We start from the raw sequence: 25958 nt of genomic DNA, 5'->3' as shown, positions 1-25958 counted from the left end.
CTGATGGCTAAGGACATTGAGCATCTCTTTAAGTGTTTCTCTCCCATTCTGTATTCTTCTACAAAGAATTCTCTGTTTAGCTCTGTACCCCATTTTTTAATTGGATTGCTTGATTCATTGCCTTTTAACTTCTTTAGTTTTTTATATATTCTGGATATCAGCCCTCTGTCAGATATAGGGTTGGTGATTTTCCCAGTCCATAGGCTGTTGTTTCATTCAGACAACAGTGTCCTTTGCTTTACAGAAGCATTTCAGGTTCATGAGGTCCCATTTATTGATTGTTGATCTTAGAGCCTGTGCTGTTGGAGTTCTGTTCAGGTAGCATTAAATTTGCAGTCAAATGGTGGAATCTAGAAAAGATCATCCTGAGTGAGGTATCCCAGGAGCAGAAAGACACACACGGTATATACTCAATTACAATGGGTACTAGAACTATAAGATAGAATAAACATACTAAAATTTGTACACCTAAAGAAGATAAACAAGAAAGAGGACCTGGGCTAAGATGGTCAATCCTCAGTTAGAAAGACAAATGGGATGGACACTGGAAGAAGGAGAAAACAAGAAACAGGACAGGAGCCTACCGCAGAGGGCCTCTGAAAGACTCTACCTAGCAGTGTATCAAAGCAGATGCTGAGACTCATAACCAAACATTCGGCAGAGTGCAGGGAATCATATGAAAGAAGGGGGAGTTAATATGAGCTGGAGAGGACAGGAGCTCCACAGGACCAAATATATCAGGGCACAGGGGTGTTTCTCCAACCAAGGACCATGTATGGATATAACCTAGAGCCCCTGCTCAGATGTAGCCCATGGTAGCTCAGTATTCTTGGTGTTTTATATTCTGACCCCACTTCCTGTCAGATTTCTGCTGCCTGGCCTGTTTTGTTGAGAGGTACCCCAGCCTCAAACACTGATTATCATGGGGCAGCCTCGTACTATCTGTTCTGCACAATGATTGACTTTTCGGTCTTCAAACCACAAGTCAAATCGATTCCTTCCTGTCTTATAATGCTTTCTCAAGAATTATATCACAGGACTGAGAAAAGTAACTAATACTGATCTGGACAGTTGGTACAACCAAGTATGGCAATGTGAACATGTCACTAGCTCATTAATTGTGCAGCTGGAACAAGGGCAGTTTAAGAAGTACTAGCCCCAAATTTCCACAGGAGTGCTCTAATTTGTTTAAGCAAACTTCCTTTCTTTGGATTCCCTCTTTATTCTACCCACTGTTTTCTTCAAGTAGTTTGCACTGTTTCAGTTATATTTATTTCCATATATATATTTGTTTGTATAAATCATTTCCATGTATAAATTATTTATTTTAATTTTAATTTTTATATTAATTAATTATAGTTTATTCACTTTGTATCCCAGCTGTAGACCCTTCCATCATTCCCTCCTCATCCCATCCTCCCTCCCTCTTTTCCTCCTATGCCCCTCTCCAAGTCCACTGATGATGAGGTCCTCCTCCCCTTCCATCTGACCCTAGCCTATCAGATCTCATCCAGACTGGCTGTACTGTCTTTCTCTGTGGCCTGACAAGGCTGCCCTCACCCTTAGGGGGAGGTAATCAAAGAGCCAGCCACTGAGTCCATGTCAGAGACAATCCCTGTTCCCATTACTAGGGTACCCTTGGACACTGAGCTTCCACGGGCTACATATGTGTAGGGGTTATAGGTTATTGCCATGCATGGTCCTTGTTTGGAGTATCAGTCTCAGAAAAGCCCCCTGGGCCAGATGTTTTGGTTCTGTTGCTCTCCTTGTGGAATTCCTGTCCCCTCCAGGTCTTTCTATCTCCCCCTTCTTTCATAAGATTCCCTGCACTCTGCCCAAAGTTTGGCTATGAGTCTCAGCATCTGCTTTGATACCCTTCTGGGTAGAGTCTTTCAGAGGCCCTCTGGGGTAGGCTCCTGTCCTGTTTCCTGTTTTCTTCCTCTTCTAATGTCCATCCCCTTTGCCTTTCTGAGTGAGGATTGTTCATCTTACCCAGGGTACTTTGTCTTGCTTCGCTTCTATAGGTGAACATATTTTAGTATGTTTATCCTATATTATTTTTAATTTTTTAATTTCTTTTAATATTAGTTACAGTTTATTAACTTTGCATCCCAGCTGTATCCCGTTCCCTCATTCCCTCCCAATCCCACCCTCCCTCTCTCATCTCCTCCCTGCCCCTTTCCAAGTACACTGATAGGGGAGGACCTCCTCCCCTTTCATCCAACCCTGTTTTATCAGGTATCTTCAGGACTGGCTGCAAAGTCCTCCTCTGTGGCCTAGGAGGGCTTCTCCTCCCTCAGGGTGGGGGTGTGTGTCAAAGAGCCCACCATTGAGTTCAGGTCATAAATAGTCCCTGTTCCCATTACTAGGGTACCCACTTGGATACTGAGCAACCATGGGCTACATCTGAGCAGGGATTCTAGGTATACATGGTCCTTGGTTGGAGAAACAGTCTCATAAAAGACCCCTGTGCCCTGACATATTTGGTCCTTGTGGAGCTCCTGTCCTCTCTAGGTCATACTAACTCCCCCTTCTTTCATATGATTCCCTGCACTCTGCCGAATGTTTGGTTATGAGTCTCAGCATCTGCTTTGATACCCTTCTGGGTAGAGTCTTTCAGAGGCCCTCTGCGGCAGACTCCTGTCCTGTTACTTGTTTTCTCCTATTTCTAATATTCATCCCATTTGTCTTTCTAGGTAAGGATTGATCATCTTACCCAGGGTCCTCTTTCTTGTTTATCTTCTTTAGGTGTATAGATTTCATTATGTTTATCCTATCTTATAGGTTTAGTATCCACTGTAAGTGAGCATATACCATGTATGTCTTTCTGTTCCTGGAATATAACCTAGAACCCCTGCTCAGATGTAGCCCATGGTAGCTCAGTATCCAAGCTGATTCGCTAGTAAGGGAACAGGGACTATTTCTGATGTGAACTCAGTGGCTGGCTCTTTTACCTTCTCCCCACCCCTGAGGGAAGAGCAGCCTTGCTAGGCCATAGAGGAGGACATTGCAGCCAGTCCTGAAGATTCCTGATAAGCTAAGTTCAGATGGAAAGGGAGGAGGACATCCCCTATTGATGGACTTGGAAAGGGGCAGAGAGAAGATGGAGGATGGAGGGTGGGATTGGGAGGGAATGAGGGATGGGGCTATGGCTGGGATACAAAGTAAATAACCTGTGATTAATATAAAAAAATTAAAATTATTTATATGAAACACCAAGAACCATGCGGGGATGGACTTCCTCCAGGGAGATTTCATGTCACGAAGAGTACCCAGTCTCCAAGAATAGCGCCATTGGGGGGAGCCAAGATGGCAGCGCCGGGAGAGCACCGCGTTTGAGAAGCAGGACAGCACTTGCCATGCAGAGACCAGGAGACTGAACTCTGGGCCTTGAAACTACATCAATCGTGTTTCCCAGGTGAAGGGAGGCTCCCACGGTGTGGGAATCGGTCTGGTCCACTCACGGCTACCCAGCCAGAACCAGGAAGAAATCCCGGGTAACACGGGCTTTGTGTCTCTGGGCTGGAGCCGCAAACGTCCATGTCCCAATCACTTTCCCAGGCTGATCCGTGAGCACAAGGGTGCCTGAGGCTGGGAGTCCCAGCCGCGGGGGGACCCCACTGGGAAGCAAAGTTGCCAGACTGATCACGGTTCACCCAGTCTATCCCCGGAAGGTCGCTAGGACGGCGGGCACCCACCGCCAACACAACTGAGCTCCTGCCGCTCAGAGATCTGCACTCTCAGCTCAGCGGTACAGACAAGCTGTGCGCCCCAGTACAACAGGGACTGGGAACCCCTGTCCAGAGAGGACCCCACAGGGAAGGAAGAAACCGTGCTGCTGGGGTCACCTAGGGAAAGTCTAGCAGCCTGCAGATTGCAGACAGGTGAGTACGCCCAGCCATCACAGATCTCGGCCCAAACGGGGAGCACAGAGTGATCAGAAACTCAGCTTCCGAAGACTAGCAGGCGGGCGCACGCTCCACCAGCCCAGAGGCCTGCATTGTACCAAATACACCTTACAGGCAGAACTGTGCGCCCCAAGACACCAGAGCAGTACTCACCTTCCACAAATTACCTCTTGGGTTCTGGGGCACAAAGCCCCAAACTCAGACCTACAAAAGACCGGGAACCCTGAGATCAACCCCCCAGATACTGCTCCAGGGGGCAACCAGTTATCCCTAACAAAACCGACCAAACCACAGGACACACAGGTTACAGCAGTTGATCACTAAATTTACAGCAAGAAACCCAGAAGGAGGGCAACTGTCTCCAGGACTTCTCCCAGTGAGAGGAGAGCCCTCTCGACTAATCAGGACCACAGTTACTACCCAGGTCTCTAGGCCTGAGGTGAGCTGTAGCAACTCCTGAAAAACACCGGACATCCAGTGACTATACCCAAAGAGCTGGAAAGGCTTCCTTCAGGAAAAACCATCTTCCTGACAAAGGGATTCTCTCCACTACAAGAGGCCAGGAACAACCAGAAACTAAATTCAAACAACTAAGATAGCCCAATGGGTAGAGGACAGCGTAAAAGTCCAACCAACAAAAGCCAGAGCAATATGGCATCTCCAAAACCCAGTTATCCAGGGGCAAATAGCCCTAGACACCCCAGCATAAATGAAATTCAAGGAGATGACCTAACATCTATGCTCATGAAGAAGATAACAGAGGAAACAAATAAAATACGAAAAGAATTAGAGGAAGATAAAAACAAACAGATCATGGCTATCCGTAAAGAAATGGAGGAAATTAAAGACAAGGAGATTATGGCCATCCGTGAAGAAATACAGGAAGCTGCAGCCAAACAGTCTGTGGCCTTTAGAGAGGAAATGCTTAAATCACTGAATGAAATAAAAGAAACAGTGGATTGTTCAAACAAACACCTGAAGGAATTGACAGAAAAACATGAAAATACAGTCAGACCGGGGAAGGAAACCAACAAAATAGCTCAAGACCTGAAGATAGAATTGGAAAAATTAAAAAAAAACACAAATGGAAGAAATTGTGGAGAGAAAGAACTTAGGGAAGAAAGCAGGAACTACAGAGGTTAGCATAACCAATAGGCTACAAGAAATGGAAGAAAGAATCTCAGGTGTGGAAGATACAATGGAAGAAATAGATGTATCTGTCAAAGAAAATGTTAAATCTAAAAAATTCCTGACACAGACCGTCCAAGAAATTCAAGACAACATAAAAAGACAAAACCTAAGAATAATAGGAATAGAGGAAAAAGAAGATTCCCTGCACCAAGGCCCAGAAAATATTTTCAACAAAATCATTGAAGAAAATTTCCCCAACTTAAAGGAGAGACCAATAAGAATACAAGAGGCCTATAGAACACCCAATAAATTAGACCAGAAAAGAAAATCCTCCCGCCACATAATAATCAAAACCGTAAGTATACAGAACAAAGAAAAAATACTAAAAGCTGCAAGAGAAAAAGGCCAAGTAACATATAATGGCAAACCCATTAGAATCACACTTGACTTCTCAACAGAGACTATGAAAGCCAGAAGGGCCTGGACTGATATCCTGCAGACCCTAAGAGAACACAGATGTCAGCCCAGGCTACTATACCCTGCAAAACTCTCAGTCCTCATAGACAGAGAAAACAAGATATTCAATGACAAAAACAAATTTCAACAATACCTACAAACAAATCCAGCATTACAGAAGACACTGGAAGGGAAAATACAACCCAAGAAAGCTAGCTACATTCAAGAAAACACAGAAAATAAATAACCGCACTTCAGTAAAACAAAAAGCAACCAAGCACACAACCGTATGACCACAGCCAACATCAAATTCAAAGGATCTAACAGCCACTGGTCATTAATCTCTCTCAACATCAATGGACTTAATTCTCCAATGAAAAGACACAGACTAACAGAATGGATGTGTAAACAAAACCCAGCAATCTGTTGTATACAAGAAACACACCTAAGTCACAAAGATAGACATTACCTGAGGGTAAAGGGATGGAAGACAGCTTTTCAAGCAAATGGACGCAAGAAGCAAGCAGGAGTAGTCATTCTAATATCTGATAAAATAGTCTTTCAACCAAAATTAATCAAAAGAGATGGGGAAGGACACTTCATACTCATCAAGGGAAAATTCCACCAAGAAGACATCACAATCCTGAACATCTATGCCCCAAATACAAGGGCACCCACATTTGTGAAAGAAACATTGATAAAATTTAAACCACACATAGATCCCCACACACTAATAGTGGGAGACTTCAACACCCCACTCTCAACAAAGGACAGGTCAACTAAACAGAAATTAAACAAAGAAACAATATCTCTAACAGAGGTCATGAATCAAATGGACCTCACAGACATTTACAGAACCTTACACCCAAACACAAAAGAATTTACCTTCTTCTCAGCACCTCATGGAACCTTCTCCAAAATAGACCACATAGTTGGTCACAAAGCAAGCCTCAACAGATACAAGAAGATTGAAATAATCCCTTGTATCCTGTCTGACACCATGGAATAAAGCTGGACCTCAGTAACAACAAAAATAGCAAAAAGCCTACACATACATGGAAACTGAACAACTTGATACTAAAAGACAGCTGGGTCAGGGAAAAAATAAAGAAAGAAATTAAAATCTTCCTAGAACTCAATGAAAATGAAGACACAACATACCCAAACTTGTGGGACACAATGAAAGCAGTGCTAAGAGGAAAGTTCATAGCACTAAATGCCTTCAAGAAGAAATTTGAGACAGCACATTCAAGCAACTTAATGGCTCACTAAGACCCTAGAAAAAGAAGAAGCAGACACACCAAGAAGAAGCAGACAGCTGGAAATAATCAAACTCAGGGCTGAAATCAATTAATTAGAAACAAATAAAACAATTCAAAGAATCAATGAAACCAAGAGCTGGTTCTTTGAGAAAATCAACAAGATAGACAAACCCTTAGCCAAGCTAACTAAAAGGCAGCAAGACACCATCCAAATCAAAAAATCAAAAATGAAAATGGGGACATAACTACAGACACTGAGGAAATCCAAGCAATCATTAGGACTTACTTCAAAAGTCTATATGCAAAAAAATTTGAAATTTTAATGAAATGGACAATTTTCTTGATCGATTCCACTTACCAAAGCTAAATCAGGACCAGGTAAATCAATTAAATAGTCCTATATCTCCCAAGGAAATAGAAGCAGTCATCAAAAGTCTCCCATCCAAAAAAAGCCCAGGACCTGACGGTTTCAGTGCAGAATTCTACCAAACATTCAAAAAAGAGCTAACTCCAGTTCTCTTCAAACTATTCCACAAAATCAAAACAGAAGCAACATTACCAAACTCATTCTATGAAGCCACAGTCACCTGGGTACCTAAACCTCACAAAGACCCAACAAAAAAAGAGAATTTCAGGCCAATCTCCCTTATGAACATTGATGCAAAAATACTCAACAAAATACTCGCAAACCGAATACAAGAACACATCAAAGATATCATCCACCATGACCAAGTAGGCTTCATCCCAGGTATGCAGGGGTGGTTCAATATACGGAAATCCATCAATGTGATCCACCATATTAACAAACTGAAAGAAAAAAAACCACATGATAATCTCCCTAGATGCTAAAAAAGCATTTGACAAAATCCAACATCCATTCATGTTTAAAGTCTTGGAGAGATCAGGGATACAAGGCACATATCTAAATATAGTAAAGGCGATATACAGCAAACCTATAGCCAACATCAAACTGAACGGAGAGAAACTTAAAGCAATCCCACTGAAATCAGGGACAAGACAAGGCTGCCCACTCTCTCCATATCTCTTCAACATAGTTCTGGAAGTCCTTGCTAGAGCAATAAGACAGTTGAAGGAGATCAAGGGGATACAAATTGGAAAGGAAGAAGTCAAATTATCACTATTTGCAGATGATATGATAGTATACGTGAGTGACCCCAAAAACTCTACCAGGGAACTCCTACAGCTGATAAACACCTTCAGCAAAGTGGCTGGATACAAAATTAACTCAAAAAAATCAGTAGCCCTCCTATATACAAAAGACAAAAGGGCTGAGAAAGAAATTAGGGAAACAATACCCTTCACAATAGCCACAAATGACATAAGGTACCTCGGAGTAACCCTAACCAAGGAAGTCAAAGACTTGTATGAAAAAAATTTCAAGTCTCTGAAGAAAGAATTAGAAGAAGATATGAGAAGATGGAAAGATCGCCCATGTTCATGGCTTGGCAGGATTAACATAATAAAAATGGCCATTTTACCAAAAGCAATCTACAGATTCAATGCAATGCCCATCAAATTACCAACATAATTCTTTACAGACCTGGAAAGAAAAATTCTCAACTTCATATGGAATAACAAGAAACCCAGAATTGCTAAAACAATCCTCTACAATAAAAGATCTTCTGGAGGTATCTCCATCCCTGATCTTAAGTTGTACTATAGAACAACAGTTTTAAAAACTGCATGGTACTGGCATAGAAACAGAATGGTGGATCAATGGAACAGAACAGAGGACCCAGAAATAAACCCACACACTTATGGACACCTGATCTTTGACAAGGGCGCCAAAACCATACAATGGAAAAAAGATAGCATCTTCAACAAATGGTGCAGGTCCAACTGGATGTCTACATGTAGAAAAATGAAAATAGATCCATACTTATCACCCTGCACAAAACTGAAGTCCAAGTGGATCAAAGACCTCAACATAAAACCTGACACATTAAATCGGCTAGAAAAAAAAGTGGGGAATACCCTAGAACTCATTGGTACAGGAGAAAACTTCCTGAACAGAACACCAACAGCACAGGCTCTAAGAGCAACAATCAATAAATGGGACCTCATGAAACTGAAAAGCTTCTGCAAAGCAAAGGAGACCATCACCAAAACAAAGCGACTGCCTACAGATTGGGAAAGAATCTTCACCAACCCTTTATCTGATAGAGGACTCATATCCAGTATATATAAAGAACTAAAGAAGCTGAAAAGCAGCAAACCAAGTAATGCACTTAAAAAATGGGGAACAGAGCTAAAAAGAGAATTCTCTGTAGAGGAATATCGAATGGCAGAGAAGCACTTAAAGAAATGCTCAACCTCACTAGCCATTAGGGAAATGCAAATCAAAACAACCCTGAGATTTCACCTTACACCCATGAGAATGGCTAAGATCAAAAACTCAAGTGACAACACATGCTGGAGAGGTTGTGGAGAAAGGGGAACCCTTCTCCACTGCTGATGGGAATGTAAACTTGTACAACCACTCTGGAAATCAATCTGGTGCTTTCTCAGACAACTAGGAATAGTGCTTCCCCATGATCCAGCCATACCACTCCTGGGCATATATCCAAAAGAGGCTCAAGTACACAAAAAGGACATTTGCTCAACCATGTTTGTAGCAGCTTTATTTGTAATAGCCAGAAGCTGGAAACAACCCAGATGCCCCTCAACTGAAGAATGGATGCAGAAATTGTGGTACATCTACACAATGGAATATTTCTCAGCAATGAAAAATAAGGAAATCATGAAATTTACAGGTAAATGGTGGGATCTGGAAAGGATCATCCTGAGTGAGTTGTCCCAGAAGCAAAAAGACACACATGGTATATACTCACTCATATAGACATACAACATAGGACAAACCCACTATAACCTGTGCATCTAAAGAAACTAAGCAAGAGAGAGGACCCTAACTAAAATGTCCAATCCCCATCCGGAAAGGCAAAGAGGATGGACATCACAAGAAGAAGAAAACAGGAAACAACCTAGGAACCTACCACAGAGGGCCTCTGAAAGCCTCTGCCCTACAGACTATCAAAGCAGATGCTGAGCCTGATGGGCAAGTGTTGGGCAGAGTAAATGGAATTTTATGTAAGAACTGGGAAATAGTAAGAGCTGGAGAGGACAGGGTCTCCACAAGGAGAGCAACAGAACAAGAAAATTTGAACACAGGGAACTTCCCAGAGACTCATACTCCAACCAAGGTCTATTCTTGGAGATAACCCAGAACCCCTGCACAGATGTAGCCCAGGGCAGTTCAGAGTCCAATTGGGTTACATAGTAATGTGAAGAGGGACTGCCTCTGACATAATCTGATTGGCCTGCTCTTTGATCACCTCCCCCTGTGGGGGAGCAGCCTTACCAGGCCATAGTAGAGGACAATGCAGCCACTTTTGATGTGAACTGATGGACTAAGATCAGAAAGGAGAGGAGATCCTCCCCTATCAGTGGACTTGGGGAGTGGCATGCAAGAAGAAGGAGGAAGGAGGGTGGGGTTGGGAGGGGAGGAGGGAGGGGCTTATAGGGGGATGCAGAATGAATAAAGTGTAATTGAGGAAAAATTAAAAAAAATGGGGGGGAAAATAATTTAAGAACCTTAAATGACTTTCAAAAGTGGAGCAAAACATGGAGTTAGTCAATTTACATGGAGCACGTCTCGCCCCTGGGGGCAATGGTCTCCTGAACCTACTCAGACCTCGGACACCACCACTGCTAGTTCTAGAACTGATGCAAGATGTTCCAACGAGGGGTTAAGGCTTCTCATAATATTTCCTATAAGCCCGCACCTGTTTGTTTATATCCCCCATTTTTATTCATTATTAGCCAGATAGAGCCAAGTAATTGTGGTGATGATACTTGCTTTTTTGCCCAATGCTGGAATGTTAGCGAATTTAGGTATGCCCTGGTTACTCGCATGCCTCGCTGGGTGCCTGTGCCCGTTGATGCCCCTCACGCTATGACTCTCTTCAGACAGAAAAGGGATCTTGGAACTACAGCCGCCACTGTTACTGCCATCTCATTGGCAGCTGTTGGAGCTACCACCGTGACATTAGCCATGAGTCATACTGTGCAGACTGCTCAGACCCTGAATAATTTTTTAGCCAATGTAGCTCATGCCTTAGATGTACAAAAAGGAATTAATGCTCAACTAAAAGGAGGCTTGATGGTGTTCAATCAGAGGATTGACCTCGTGCAGGAGCAAATTGATAGCCTATGGCAAATGGCTCAACCTGGCTGTCAATGAAAGTATGCTGGACTTTGTGTCACTAGCATACAACATGAGAATTTTTCCTGTGCTGCAAATCTGTCTAAACAATTGTCTACCTATATTTTAGGTAATTGGACTGGAGAATTCGATACTACGATGGAGCAGCTGAGAGTGGCCATTATCACAGTAAATTCTACCAGAGTGGACGCAGGACTAGCCACAGGATTATCACCATGGATTGCTGCAGACATGAATCATCTGAAGGAATGGGCGGGCAGGGGAGCATTAGCAGGCCTTCTGGTGTTGGTCTCCTTGGTTTGCCTGTGGTATATATGCAAGATTAGAGTCTCACAACAGCGTAATGCAGCCATGATCATTCAGGCCTTTACAGCCATTGAAGCAGGACAGTCTCCCCAAGCATGGTTGGCTACCATAAAAAGCTAAAATGTTATGCTCAGGATGCGAGGCTAAGCACTGCACTCAGGGTCAGCTGCTTTCGACCCAGAGAAGAGCATGTCTGATTGCATGCGGGTTGATGCCCCAGGTCCCACCTCTGAGAAAAAGGTATCGGACGGGTTTGATGCTCTGTGGGTGGATGACACCTAAATGAACATCAGTACAAAGTCCCAATTTATTTCTAATATCAGAGATCAGACCTCTACTCTTGCCTGATGCATCTAAAACAAAAAGGGGGAACTGTAGAGAGCTGCGTAATGCCGTGCCTTAAAGATGGAGATGGTTTCTGCCTTCCACCTTCCCGATGGTGAGTGCTCTCTGTCACGAACAACTCCACATTTGGCTAAGGCTGAGAATCTGGCTTGCTTCCATGTATGTGGACCTATCTGCATTGCCCCGTGGCACGCCTGGGTTGGCTACCCAGAGGCTATTTAAGCTGTGGGCTGGCTTTCCCCAGGGTCAGATGATTGTTCAAGGTTCCTGAATAAACTGCATTGAAAAATAATAATAATAATAATAATAATAAAGGAATAGCGCCATCAACTGGGAGTCAAGTGTCCAAATATACAAGCTAATGGGAGGCATTTCACATTTAAACCATAACATTCCATGCTTGGCTCCACACACTTGGTCCTACCCGAGACCCAGGAAAGTTTTTCCTGCGCTTCTCCTGTGCAGTGGTGCAGAGTAAACATTCCCCTTCCAACAAGATGAATGGGATCGAGCAAGAAACCAATCAGACCAAAGCAAAGCTGAGAAGGAGCACCTCAAATACCAAGTTCTATGCTTCATGCCCAACGCTTGGATTGCCTCTTTTACGCTCCAAAAAGCTTGGGTCGCCCTACCCCTCCAGCTCTGTTGCCTGGGCACATGCAGTCTCTTTCCTAGGAAGCTGCACTTGTACCCGGATGTTTCCTTAGTGAAACATCTCCGATATTGTAAAGTTTCTACTACAACTTGAGCTTTCCCTTCAGCGCTTCAAACACAACTGATGCTGGAGCTTCATGCTACCCGTTGCCTGCTCAGCAGCCTTCTGGTACCTTGGTGCAAGCCTTGACAGTCATCTTGCTCTTAGATTTTGCATGCCAGCACAACCAGTACTACACAGACAATGTGAATGTACTTCCAGCTCAATATATGATTTGGTCTCACTGGACCATAAAAGCAGTGGCCTCCATGTGCCTTCAAGTCTAACCCTTAGAAACACTTCCCCGGGTGCTCAGTTTTGAAAAAAAAGATAGCCTGAAATCTCTTTTGTAGCTATTCTTCTTTCAAGTTAATTTACCCTGATGCACACCTTGGAACTCTCTTGAAAGTTTTACCTTTAAGGAAACACTCCCATTTTATGTCATCACTGGAAGCCCAGTGCATTATACTCTGTGCCACAGAGCTACCTGAACCTCCCCTGCTGTAGTGCAAAGTCCATGCTTTCTTTCTGGCTGTTTAACTTATTGAGTTCTTTGTATATTCTGGATACTAGCCTTCTGTCAGATGTAAGGTTAGTGAAGATCTTTTCCCATTCTATAGGCTCTCATTTTGTTCTGTTGACCATGACCTTTGTTTTACAGCATCTTTTCAGTTTCATGAGGTTCAATTTTTTTGATCGTTGATCTTAGAGACTGAGCTCTTAGTGTTCTGTCCAGGAAGTTGTCTCCTGTGCCAATGAGTTCAAGACTCTTTCCCACTTTTTCTTCTAACAGGTTTAGTGTGTCTGGTTTTATGTTGAGGTCCTTGATCCACCTGGACTTTACTTTTGTGCAGCGTGATAGTGTGGATATATTTGCATTTTTCTACATGTAGACATCCAGTTAGACCAGCACCATTTGTTGAAGATGCCATCTTTTTTTTTTTTTTTACATTGTATCGTTTTGGTTTCTTTGTCAAAAATCAGTGTGCACGGGTTTGTGGGTTTATTTCTGGATCTTCCATTCAATTCCATTGATCCTTCAATCTATATCAGTACCATGCCGTATTTATTACTGTTGCTCTATAGGATAAACATACTAAAATCTACAGACCTAAAGAAGCTAAATGACAAGATCCTTAATTCTCATCCAGATGGGAAAAACAGAATAGACACCAGAAGCAGGAGAAGAGAGGGAACTGGAGGGACTAGAGCCTACCACAGATCTCCTCTTCTAAAAGACTCCAACCAGCAGGGTATTGAAGCAGATGCAGAGACTCACGGCCAAACTTTGGACAGAGCACAGGAAGCCTTATAAAAGGAGGGGAATATAAAAGGACCTGGAGGGGAAAGGAGCCACAAAAGGAGACCAACAAAGCCAAAAATAAGCAGGGCCCTAGGGGACTGCAGATACCGATGCATAAAAAAACATACATAGAAAGGACAACACCCCTGCTCAGATGGAGCACATAGTCATCTCATTCTCCATGTATGTTCCTTAGTAATGGGAGAAGACAGAATCTCTGACATGAGCTTGGTTGTCTGCTCCTTGATCACTTCTCCCTGGTGGGACAACCTAGTCACCCCACAGAGGAAGAGGATCCAGGCAGTCCTGATGGGACCTGATAAGCTAGGGTCAGAAAGTAGGGGAGGAGGACTTCCCCTATCAGTGGACTAGGGAAGAAGGATAGCATAGGAAGAGGGAGTGAGGGTGGGTCCAGGAGGAGATGGGAGAGTGGATAGAACTGGGATACAAAGCAAATAAATTGCTAATAATAACAAATGAAAAAAGAACAAGAAATAAGTCTTTGCTGTTTTAGTAAGGTACTTTGGAAGGCATTTTTTGTTTTTTGTTTGTTTTTTTTGTTCATTTTTAATCACAGCATAATTCAGCATGTTATGATTGAAACCGATATATCCAGAGATACGCATGAACAAGGGTGGAAAGTTAGTGACGTGCCTGGCCTCGTTGTTTTTAAGCATAAAAGTAAAAGCCTGACTTATTTTCTGGCACAATCACTTCTATAATAGTTCCACCAAAAGCAGTAAAGAGCAGAAACAAGAAGATGAAGAGGCCATTGCAAACATCCTAGGAAAGAAGTAGCCTCTTGGGCAGAGCAGTTTGTAGGAAATAGGCCAGAGGTGTATCTGCATTTTCATCAGAGATAAAAGCTAATGTTGTGTTCTGTGGGAGGTCAGGTCTGGTTACGGCTGTAAGACACATACTAATTATTGAGTTACTAAGAATTTGTTACATGCTTTTAAATTTAGAACTTAAATTAAAATTTAATATTTTTAATTGATAAAAATTGTAAAAAATTAAATTTAAAAAAGTTGTTAGTTATTAGGCCATCATTCTATATATACCCTATTCTTGCCAGTACATGCACACACACAAACAAATACACGGAATTAGACCAACAAATTCCAAAAGGCTAACAGTAGTTTGACCAGCAAATAAAATTACAGGCACTTTGAAGATATGATTCTCAGACACTTCCTGATCATGTATTATTATTTGCATAAAATACATTGACTGTAATAGCTATATGTTGTTTTGTATTGAGAATTAAACATGTACTAGAGATATTATAAAATGAGAATGGATGCCTCATCAATAGAGGCTTTGTAAACAGCTAATAACAGGTAACTGCATATGCTTAATAGCTATTGTTTATAAATCTATGAGCCTCTATGGAAATTAGATAAATATTCCAAAAATTCAAATATTTTAAACTCAAAAAAAAATCCCAAGTCTTAAATACCTTATGATAGGTTTCTGCTCTACAAAGATAGCTTTGGATATATAAAGGATCAATTCTAATTGCCTCAGAAAACCACCAAAAGGCTTCGGTGTAATTATCCAGGTGTAGCAGGTATACAAGGCCAATATTTATGTAAGCCACAGTAGCGCTTCTAAACAAAAAAGAAAAAATTAATTAAAACTTTAAATGTATTTCCAATGCTTTCAGCTATAAAAGCTAATGAAATACATGAATCAATTGCAATTAGATATTATTTATGCTCTACTAAAGAAATGAAATTAGTTCACTATGTGACCTTAAAAAATAAGTGTCTTGGTTGGGAAGGTGGGGAAGACCTGGAAGGAGGTAGGGGAGGGGAAGCCATGATTGGGATATATTGTATGAAAAAAATTTTCAATAAAAGTTGGAACATTATTAATAAAAAGACTTTGTAGTGAATTAACAATTACGGGGTCTCTACTGGAAGCAGAAATAGTAAAGTCTCCTCCTTGACTCTTAGCAAAACTTGACTCTTCAGTTACCTTGAATCAATGATGATTGTTTCTCAGCTCAAAAGTCTTTGTCAACAGAACCAAAATCTCTAGGCACAGGAATCTTTTCTGAGACTGATACTCCAACCAAGGACCATGCATGGAGATAACCTAGAACCCCTGCACAGATGTAGCCCATGAAGCTCAGTGTCCAAGTGGTTCCCTAGTAATGAGAACTGGGACTATCTCTGACATGAACTCAGTGGCTGGCTCTTTGATCACCTCCCCCTGAGGGGGGAGCAGCCTTACCAGGCCACAGAGGAAGACAATGCAGCCAGTCCTGATGATACTTGATAGGCTAGGGTCAGATGGAAGGGGAGGAGGACCTCCCTATCCCTATCTGTGGACTGAGGGAGGGGAATAGGAGGAGAAGAGGGAGGAAGGGTGGGATTGAGAGGGGATAAGGGAGGGGGTTATAGCTAGGATACAAAATGAATAAATTGTAGTTAATAAAAGAATTTTTTTTTTTTCAAAAAATCTTTGCCATGGGCCCTAACTGTGAAAAAGAATCATTCTAAGGTTTGGTGATTTCAGGTTAAAAAAAATAAAAACCCTCTACACATAAATATTTATTAAACTGGTTTTCAATATCAAAGAAAAGTTGTTTTCTCTCCTTAATCAAGTGACTTTTTTTTTAGTATGGAAATGACCTTACATATTACTTTGTTCAGTGTTTCTGCATTAAGACAAGAAAACTATGTCTTCTGTAGCCCCTGCCATGGAAGCAGTCTGTTGCAGAACTGAGGCTCTTCCACGACCCTCTGGCTACACCTCCCAAACAACACTCTGCCTGGCTAGCACAAAAGGAACCACTGTGCTCCTCAGAGGCCTACAGTCTTATCTCTCCTTTTTCACTTTTGAACTTGACAGCCATGGACTTAAATTTTCTTAAATCTATTCAACCTCTAAATTTTGCAAAACAACTGAAATGAGAAAGTCTTATTTTAGCAGTAACCTTATTTTAGCGTTATTCTAATTCTAGTGTGACTTTATAATTACAATCTCATTTTCTACAATGTTATCATTAATGAGGTAAAGCTTCCTTTTATTTTCTTCCTGATTTCATACAATACTGAAATAAATATGAAAAGACATACCTTTCAAGAAAAATAACAGTTTCAAAATCAGAAACTGCCAGCATCCAATGTTTTAGTTGTGTGTAAAGTATGCCCCGATGTAGAAAGCAATTAAGATTCTCATAGCCATCATTTATGAGAGCTGAAGATACAAAACATACACTTCGGTTTCTAAACAATTATGAGTTTCATTTGAGACTACAGCCTTCCTATTGCTTATGTTTATTTAACATTCCATAAACAATGTTATCTATGATGACTGTGCCCATTTGGTGGGTGGAAAATAATAATAAATTTTTTAAAAAAATGCTAACTAGTCATTCAGTGGCTATTATGACTCACAAATTTATTAGAGCTGGTGGTAAACTCAGACATTCCACTCATTTTACAAATAAGTGGTCAAAGCCAAAGGGGAACAGCACACTGACACAAACTAAGATATAAGTCTATGGCAAAGGCAGGCCTAGAATTTAACAGCTGATGGAAGGGTGCTCTTGCTCACAGTGGCTTGGTGTTATCACAAAGAAGTGGGAGATAGTAAGACCTGGAGAAGACAGGAGCTCCACAAGGAGAGCAACAGATCCAAAAAGTCTGGCACAGGGGTCTTTTCTGAAACTGATACTCGGGCCAAGGACCACTCATGGAGATGGCCTGGAACCCCTGCACAGAGGTAGCCTAAGGCAGTTCAATGTCTAAGTGGCCTCCATAGTAATGGGACAGGGACTGTCTCTGACATGAAGTGACTGGCCTGCTCTTTGATCACCTCCCTCTGAGGAAGAGGAGCAGCCTTACCAGGCCACAGAGGAAGACAGTGCAGCCACACCTGATGTGATCTGATAGACTAGGATCAGAGGAAAGGAGAGGAGGACCTCCCTTATCAATGGACTGGGGGAGGGGCATGGGTGGGGAAAGAGGGTGGGTAGAATTGGGAGGGGAGGTACAGGGTGGATACAAAGTGAATAAACTGTAACTAATAAAAATAAAAATAATTAAAAGCAAAAACAAAACAAAAGAACCAAAGATCAGGAGTGGTAGTGCTGGTCTAGAACAAGGCATATGGCACATGTCAGATCTCCTCACCTTTAAAGCTAAGCAGCTTCCAAGAGGCTATTTAAGGCAGAACACAGAAATGAGATGGGCAGCTTGACTGTATATATCTCAAAGAGCAGAAACAAGTGGACAAAAATAACCTCCACTTCAGATGAGTGTCCCTCACCAGGACCCAGCTTAGAGGTCACCTCACAAGTCTTTTGGTTACTAACACCCTCTTTGTGGTTCACATGATAGTGAATTGTGCAGGTTCTTATAAGAGTCAATGCAAGTTATCTAAGCTTTCAAGTCCATTCTGGATTGAGAGGTTAGACTTTACACACACACACACACACACACACACACCCTCACACATGCTCAGATTCTCACACATACACTTACACATGCTCACACACACGCATACAAACACAAACACACACACATGCTCACACTCACACTCACACGTACACGCACCTCCATACTAAATTTGAGAAGCTTTAGCCATTGTTAGCAATGGCCATGCTACTGAAGCAAATAATCAATAACATGAAGGCAACCTCACTGTTCAATTTACATTGTGATTGGCTGAGCTAGGAAAAGCTTTCCTGTGATACTGGAAGAAAAATTATTCTTATAGAAAAATTATTCGTGTGATGTAACTACACTAGACTTTGTTTTTATCAGTAAAATTTAGATAGTAAATTCTTTGTATCATTATTTGAGTATTCACTGAAGTATTCTATATATTAGTACCTAGAACAGTGCTCAGAAAGTATTGAAGTTTCCCATAAATGCCAAACATCATTAGCATAGAGCTTTGTTCTAATAGTGGATTATTTAAATCCTTGGGTTAATGTAAAGGAAATGGTTACGGCTAAAATAGAGCCAGTTTGCTCCGAATAATTCAATTGTAGAGATTTTGAATTGTTATGACAGCTTCCAAGATGGGAGGCTGATGGGGGAATGTGAGAGTAAAGCTTTTAGAGAAAGAATAAGGAGGAAAGGATTCTCTGGATGGACCAGGTCAGTGGAGTCAGATTGGCTCACAGAACTCTTCAAACCTAAAGCATTAGGGGACAGAGTCCCATTCATACAGAAGGCTCATTTGCTTTGACACGACACTGGGAATTGAGGAGTGAACTGAGAAGGTGCAAATCAGAGAGAACAAAGGCCACAGCAGGCAAGGGAGAGGCCAAGATGGAGTCAGCTATGGCCAGAAATTAGATGTAAAGATAAAGAGAAAAGTGAACAGCAGTCTTCATCCCTGCTTTCCAAGAACCCTTGGAGACAGACATGCAGCATGAGGTTCCTTTCAGCATATATGGGGCATTTAAGGTGATGGAATGATGTCCTAGTAAAGTGCTTGCCTTGGAGCACAAGGACCTGCGTTCTAGCCCCAGAATCCACGGGGCTGGGGAAGCTTGGCCTGGTAGCATTGCTGCTGGTAATCTCACTAAGGGGGTGGGTGAGGAGAGTGGACCCCTAGATTTGCTGACCACAAAACCTAGCCTGTTCAATGAGGCCAGTGAAGGACCATGTCTCAAAAATTAAATAAATAAAATTTAAAAGAATTAGAGAGAGAAAAGAATAAAAGACAAAAAGTAGTCATCTCCTGAAGATGTCCTCTGGTCCCTACACGTGTGTGCAGACACATCAACAACACACATACACAAAACAAGTGTTTAAGCATGTGACTATCCACAGTACTACACAGTAATCTCCATATCACATTCGTGAACAAACATGAGCATTCCCCTCTAGCAAGCGGAGCTGCTGCAGCTCATGTCAGACTCTCTCACACAGCTGAGTACCTGACACGCTGTAGTCCTGCAGTGCTCTCAGTGGATTACTCTTTCTAAATAAGCAGGCTCGGTAGTACAGCGCTAGCCAATTGTTGGGATCCAAGTGGATGGCAACAGAAAAGTCCTCGGTTGCCTGTTTATAAAAATGCCTTTTAAAATACGCTCTCCCTCGGTTTGTCCTAGAAAAAGAAAAGCATTTGAATGTGCACTGCAAAATAGGCATTCTCTTTTTATTAAACTTATCACCTAATGTCTAATTGTTTCTCTTTGCTTTTTAATGGAGCTTAGTTGTGATGTTGCTCTCAAAACAACATAAACTTTTTATACGGACTCTTTGTTACATAATTAGTTGTGTTTGTAAGGCAGCTTCTTGGTTATTAAGCTTCATCTAATTTCTTTTACAGGGGAGACAACTTTTTTAAAACACCTTTTAAAATTCTGTATTATTGATCTATTCTGGATGTTCATTTTATTTTTAGTGAAAGGAGCAATATTTGCACAAAAAAGGATTGGAGTAGGAAAATATGAAGGTTAGTTCAAAGTATTATGAGACAGACTTGTCTTATCACAATGACACATCTGTTATTGTAAAGCATTTGTCTTTAGCCCATTAGCAAAGGGAGATGGCTGAGAAAAGCTTTTGAGACTAATGATCTTTGTTTTTGTGGAAGTCAAAGCTCATCACTCCAGGGATAGGATATTAAGTATTCCAGTATGAACTCAAAGGGATTGAATCAAATACTGATTTAGTAAGAACGAAAGCAGCATCTGAAGTAGATGGAGGAGGGAACTGGATGAGTGAGGATGTGGGGAGGGATCAGATTTGGGAAAAGGAGGGGAGGGATGGGAGAAAGGACTGAAAACAGGACGGGGGGTCATCTCTGGGACACAGGAGGCTCCCAGGAGTTTATGGTGGTGACCCTAGCTGAGACTTCTGGGAGCAAGGGATATAGAGCCTGAAGTGGTCACCTCCTATAACCAAGGGGACTTTTAATGGAAGGAAGGGGCCTCCAACCCACACACAACACATTAAACCCAGCCCAACAGTGAATGGCCCAACTTGAGTTGCATCCTATGAGAGAGAGCCCACCACTGACACTATTAATAATATTCGGCTATACTTGATGACAGGAGGCTAGCATAACAGTCACCTGAGTGGCTTCATCCAGCAGCTGATGAAAATAGATGCAGAGACCCACAGTGAAACAGTAGGTGGAGCTCAGGGAATCTTATGGAAGATGGGGAGGAAGGATTGAAGGAGCAAGAGGGGTCAAGGACACCACAAGAAAACCTACAAAATCAGCTCACCTGGACCCATAGGAGTTCACAGAGACTGAACCACCAACCAGAGACACCCGTGTGACAGACCTAGGCCCCCCACACATATTTAACAGATGTGCATCTTTGTCCTTGTGTGGGACAGCAGGAGCAGGGGCTGTCTCTGACTTTGTTGGCCATCTTTGGGTCCCTTTCCACTAACTGGATGGCCTTGTCCGGCCTCAACAGAAGAAGATGATACCTCAAGGTGGGCTGATAGCAGTGGAAGTCTCCCCCACTCTGAGAAGAAAGAAAGGGGTATGTGAGAAGGAAGGGAAGAGAGGGGAAAGGGAGGGGCTTGGAGGAGGGATGGGAGGGGAACATCCTACCAAGATGTAAAATAAATAAATGCAAAAAAAAAAAAGTAGCATCAGCAGCCGTGTGCTTGGAGAATTCACATGGACTGATTGCATGCTGTGAGAGCACCTCAAAAGGTTGATCCTGTAAGACCTGAAGGCAGGACTAGTGAGATAAAGCTGGGTTGGTGGCACAGGCCTTTCAGTCCCAGAAATTGGGAGGGAGAGGCAGGAGGATCAACGGTCTATGTGGCAAGTTATAACTTGTCATTCAGGGCTACGTAGAGATTCTGTCTCAAAAAATAAATATATGATTTTGATTTGTTAGGACATGAACCAAGACAATTTTAAAGATGAAGTATTCAGTCTTCAAGGGTCTCAAGATGCCTTTTGCGTTTGAAAGACCTCTACTGGACATGAGTTGGGTAATTTTAGAGGTGAGATCCTCTAATTTTCAAAGAACAGAACATGCCAAATTGTCGCTCCTTCTCCAGCAGTAGTCTGGGACTTGGCTGTCAGCTTCTGCATAAAGAACATAGGAACCCCAAGATCAAAGGTTCCATTTCTCTCAGAAACAGACAGAGTAATCAAAGTGAGGCTCATGCACTAGGTGAGGCTCCCACTCTTGCTATGCTGTTGAGAGAGATGGAAATGACGTTTCTACTGGGTGCTACAGTTGCTCTTTTACGATGAGATTGTCGGTATCAGACTTCTGTGAAAACTCGGGGATTCCAGAAAGCTGTGAGGGTACCCAAATGTTATAGCTCTTTGGTTAAGCTGTTGTACTTACGGCAGGGGTGCGGAGAAAGCCTGTACCTGCTTGGTCAACACAGGCCTGGCAAAGCTCAGAGCTAGTGGGCCTGAAGGCAGGTCTAGTGAGATGCAGTTCTGGTAGGCATGGAGGCCAGTCCAGGCCTGGCAGGTACTTTACTGGTGGTCAACACCAAGCTCATGGTGGTCATGCTCCAGCTGTCCTGACCAAAAGCCAAGCTCTGGGATTTTGGAGGTGAATTTCCAGGAAGGAAAAAAAAGCCCTCTCTTCCCCAGAAAAAAATGCTGAATCTCAGGTGGCCATGGTGGAGGAGTGGAGCAAGAGATATTTATTTTGTGAATCAAAGACTTACAAACTTTGGCACTAGGAGGGGATCGAAGGGTGAATGTGTTTGATTTGCTGGAACTAGAGCTAGAGGGCTAAGGATACTTAATTTATAGTATCTCATTTACATGTAGTAGCACAGTCCTATTACAAGAGGCAAAACATAGTACTTAATTAGTTTATGGGTAGAGAAAGAACTTCAGGTACAATTAAAGGTCATTGGCTGAAAGCCAAGACTCTCACTAGTATAGGGTGGGTGTTCCTAGCAATCCCAAGATGCTTGCTGAACAGGTTTCTTATCAGGAAAGGATCAGGCCTGTAATCTTCCCTGAGGGCTATGTGACACTCCTTATGGAATCTGGGGTTCCCTAGATCAGGTGAAGAGAGAACCCCACTGAGAAAGGGAATCCCTCATCCTAGCCTGAGCTCAGAGGCCACCCAGAAGTGCCAGATTTCGACCTTACCAGCAGAGTCTCACATCAAATTCAAAGGGCATCTGCTTGTAAGAGAAGACGAGAGACTTACTTCATTTTCATAAAGTAGAAAAGTTCTGAAATTTAATTCAGATTACAAAACCACTGGCCTATCTCAATGTGAAATAGTAATGACAAAACCTTAAAACAAAACAAAATTAAGTGTATTTTTAATATCTCATCAAAAAGTATAATGTCCAAAAGCCATTTATTCTTCAAAATTAGAAAGTCGATTAATATGAACAGCTTGCAAATAAATCATATGAACATAATTTGGGGAGGGAATAAAAGACTATCTTTTTGAAGTAACTAAAAAATAAATGGAGTATGGAAAATAAAAAAAATAAATGGCTCAGAAATTATAACCACTACAATTTTGTTAGCAAAAAAGTGGTATCACTGACATCAAGATATTAAAATTCCTATTATTAATAAAATCATTGACATCAATTTGTTAATAAGAGTCAGGCAATTAGCAAAATTGGCAAGGTGGGGAACCTTAAATGCCATTTCTCCATATGAATAAAAAGGCTTAGATAAAGCAAATAGTCATTATTAACACTTTTGGAGCTCTAGGTCCTAAGCGAAAACTTAGAGCAACCAAGTTAATGATTAATGGATGAGGAAACAAGCGGCATTTTAATAGGGGAACTTTGTCAGTCCTGCATGGTTAGCATTTTCCATTTCCCAGATCAGTAGGTAAAATATAACATTTAGGCAAGCAGAAGATAGAAAAGGTGGCTGGTGAAGAAATAACACAAATCCATCTCAGGTTATTCCACAAAACAGAATAGAACAGAATGCTTGCAAATTCTTTTTATGAAAGCAGTGTTACCATAATACCAAACCGAGATAAAGAAACTGTTTTAAAAAATTACAAATATTGCTGATAAGCACAGACAAAAAAAGAATTCTCAATTAAATGCTTGCAAACAGAATTTAAAATTAAAATTAAAAAAATCAATCATTACAATAAAGTTGGGTTCACTGCAGAGATACAGGGATGGTTCAGTATAAGCCCATCAGTCAATGTAATCCATCACATGAATGGACTCAAGACAGAAATCACATGATCATCTCAAAAAATGTCTTTGAAAAAAGCTAGCATACCTTCATGATAAAAGTCATAAAAAGACTTGGAATGAAGGGAATACATTTCAACATAATAAAAGTTACACATGGCAAATCTACAGCCAACATCATGGTAACTAGGGAATAACTCACAGCATTAACAATAAAATCAGGTACAAGATTGCATACTCTTATTGAATATAGTGCTTGAAGTCTCAGTCAGAGAAATAAGAAATGAGAAGAAAATAAAGTCAATACAAGCAGAAAAGGAAGAAGTCCAAGTATCCTTACATGCAGATAAAGTGATTCTATACATAAAACACTCTTAAGCCTCTACCAAAAGACTATATGAGACTGATACTCCAACCAAGGACCATGCATGGAGATTACCTAGAACCCCTGCACAGATGTAGCCCTTGGCAGTTCAGTGTCCAAGTGGGTTCTATACTAATGGGAACAGGGACTGTCTTTGGCATGAACTGATTGGCCTGCTCTTTGATCACCTTCCCCTGAGGGGGGGAGCAGCCGTACAAGGACACAGAGGAAGACAATGCAGCCAGACCTGATGAAACCTGATAGACTAGGATCAGAAGGAAAGAGAGGAAGACCTCTCCTATCAGTAGACTTGGGGAGGGGCATGTGTGGAGAAGGGGGAGAGAGAGTGGGGTTGGGAGGGGAAGAGGGAAGGAACTACATGGGGCATACAAAGTAAATAAAGTATAATTAATAAAAATTAAAATTAAAAAATAAAGATCAGATAAACACTTTCAGCAAAATGGCAGGATAGAAAGTTTACTAATGACCTACACAAAAGAAGAAAGAAAACAAAGAAACAATTTCATTCACAGAAGCACGTGTACTGTAATAAAGCTAACCAGAGAAATTAAAAGCCTTTACAATGGAAAGTTTTAAATACTGCAGAAAGAAGCGAAGGAAGACAGTAGAAGACAGAAAGAATTCCCATTCTCACGGACTGGAAGAATTTATATTCTGAAAATGGGTTTCCTACCAAAAGCAATCTATAGACTCAATGCCTCATCAATATCCCAATGCCACTCTTTGTAGAACACAGGATTAGTGTCTAAAATATACAAATAACATAAAAGAAAAATCCAACCACCTAATGAAATGGGCTAAAAAGCAAGTCTAGAAAATAAATTCATATAGAAACACAAAAGAGTCCAAATTCCAAAGCAATCTTGAGCAAAAAGGATAACTCTGGGAATACTATCTCATGTTATACTCAGGGTACAGTCAAAATAACCATGGTATAGCACAGAAAAAGACAGGTAGGTCAATGTAATAAAGTATACCAATGTATAAGTCTACAAAATTATTGCCACTTGATGCTTGAAAAAGATGGCAGCAATGCACGTGGAAGAAAACAATCATGTCAACAGCTAGTCCTAGAAAATGTGTTTATCTATATCAAGAATGAAATTGGATCCATATCTCTAATTTGCATACACGTCAATTTCAAATGTATCAAAGACTTTCACATAGACCTGAAAATATAAAATTGATAGAGGAAAAAACAAAAACCTACGAGACATTACTAGATATAGTCATGTGACGTTCTAACTATAGTTCCACTCACTTAGGAAATAAGCCGAGCAACCAGCGAACAAGATCTAACAAAACTTTAAAATTATATACAGCAAAGGAAATAGCTAATTGATTAAAGAGACAGCCGTATAAAATAGGAAAAAAATCTTTGCTAGTTATACATCTACTACAGGATTGGTGTGCAGAATATACAAAGAACTTAAAAGAAAACAAACAACCTAATAAAAATGGGATAAACAACTAAACAATTCTCAAAATATATCCAAAGTTACAATAAATATTAATTCTTTTATTTTTGATATTATAATATAATTACACCATTTCCCCCTTCCTTCTTCTCCCTTCAAACCCTTCCTTGCTTTCTTTGAAATCCATGGATTCCTTCTTATTTAGCTTCCTTAGGAGTACAGATTTTAGTAGGTTTATCTTCTATTATATGTCTAATATCCACTTACAAGTGAGTATATACCATGTTTGTCTTTCTGCTTCTGGATTACATCACTCAGGATGATTTTATCTAGTTCTATACGTTTGCCTGCAAATTTCGTGATTTCCTTGTTTGTTTGTTTTCCTTTTCTTTATTTTAATTTATTAT

At 41.3% G+C, this 25958-nt stretch overlaps 1 protein-coding gene across 1 annotated transcript in view; it reads right to left on the bottom strand.

Annotated features, from left to right (window-relative positions):
- Positions 1 to 25958, bottom strand: part of Ttc6 (tetratricopeptide repeat domain 6) — a 224040-nt gene that overhangs the window by 51194 nt on the left and 146888 nt on the right. The window contains exons 16-18 of the mRNA XM_060387540.1: positions 19554 to 19723; positions 16735 to 16855; positions 15108 to 15258 (exon numbers count right to left, since the gene is read on the bottom strand). Of these exons, the coding sequence (XP_060243523.1) occupies positions 15108 to 15258; positions 16735 to 16855; positions 19554 to 19723 (442 nt within the window). The remainder of the gene's footprint in view (positions 1 to 15107; positions 15259 to 16734; positions 16856 to 19553; positions 19724 to 25958) is intronic.

The sequence above is a fragment of the Meriones unguiculatus genome, chromosome 7, assembly GCF_030254825.1.
Source record: "Meriones unguiculatus strain TT.TT164.6M chromosome 7, Bangor_MerUng_6.1, whole genome shotgun sequence".
NCBI lineage: Eukaryota > Metazoa > Chordata > Mammalia > Rodentia > Muridae > Meriones > Meriones unguiculatus.
Note: the sequence above shows the minus strand (reverse complement) of the source record. Positions and strands in the feature narration are given on the sequence as shown.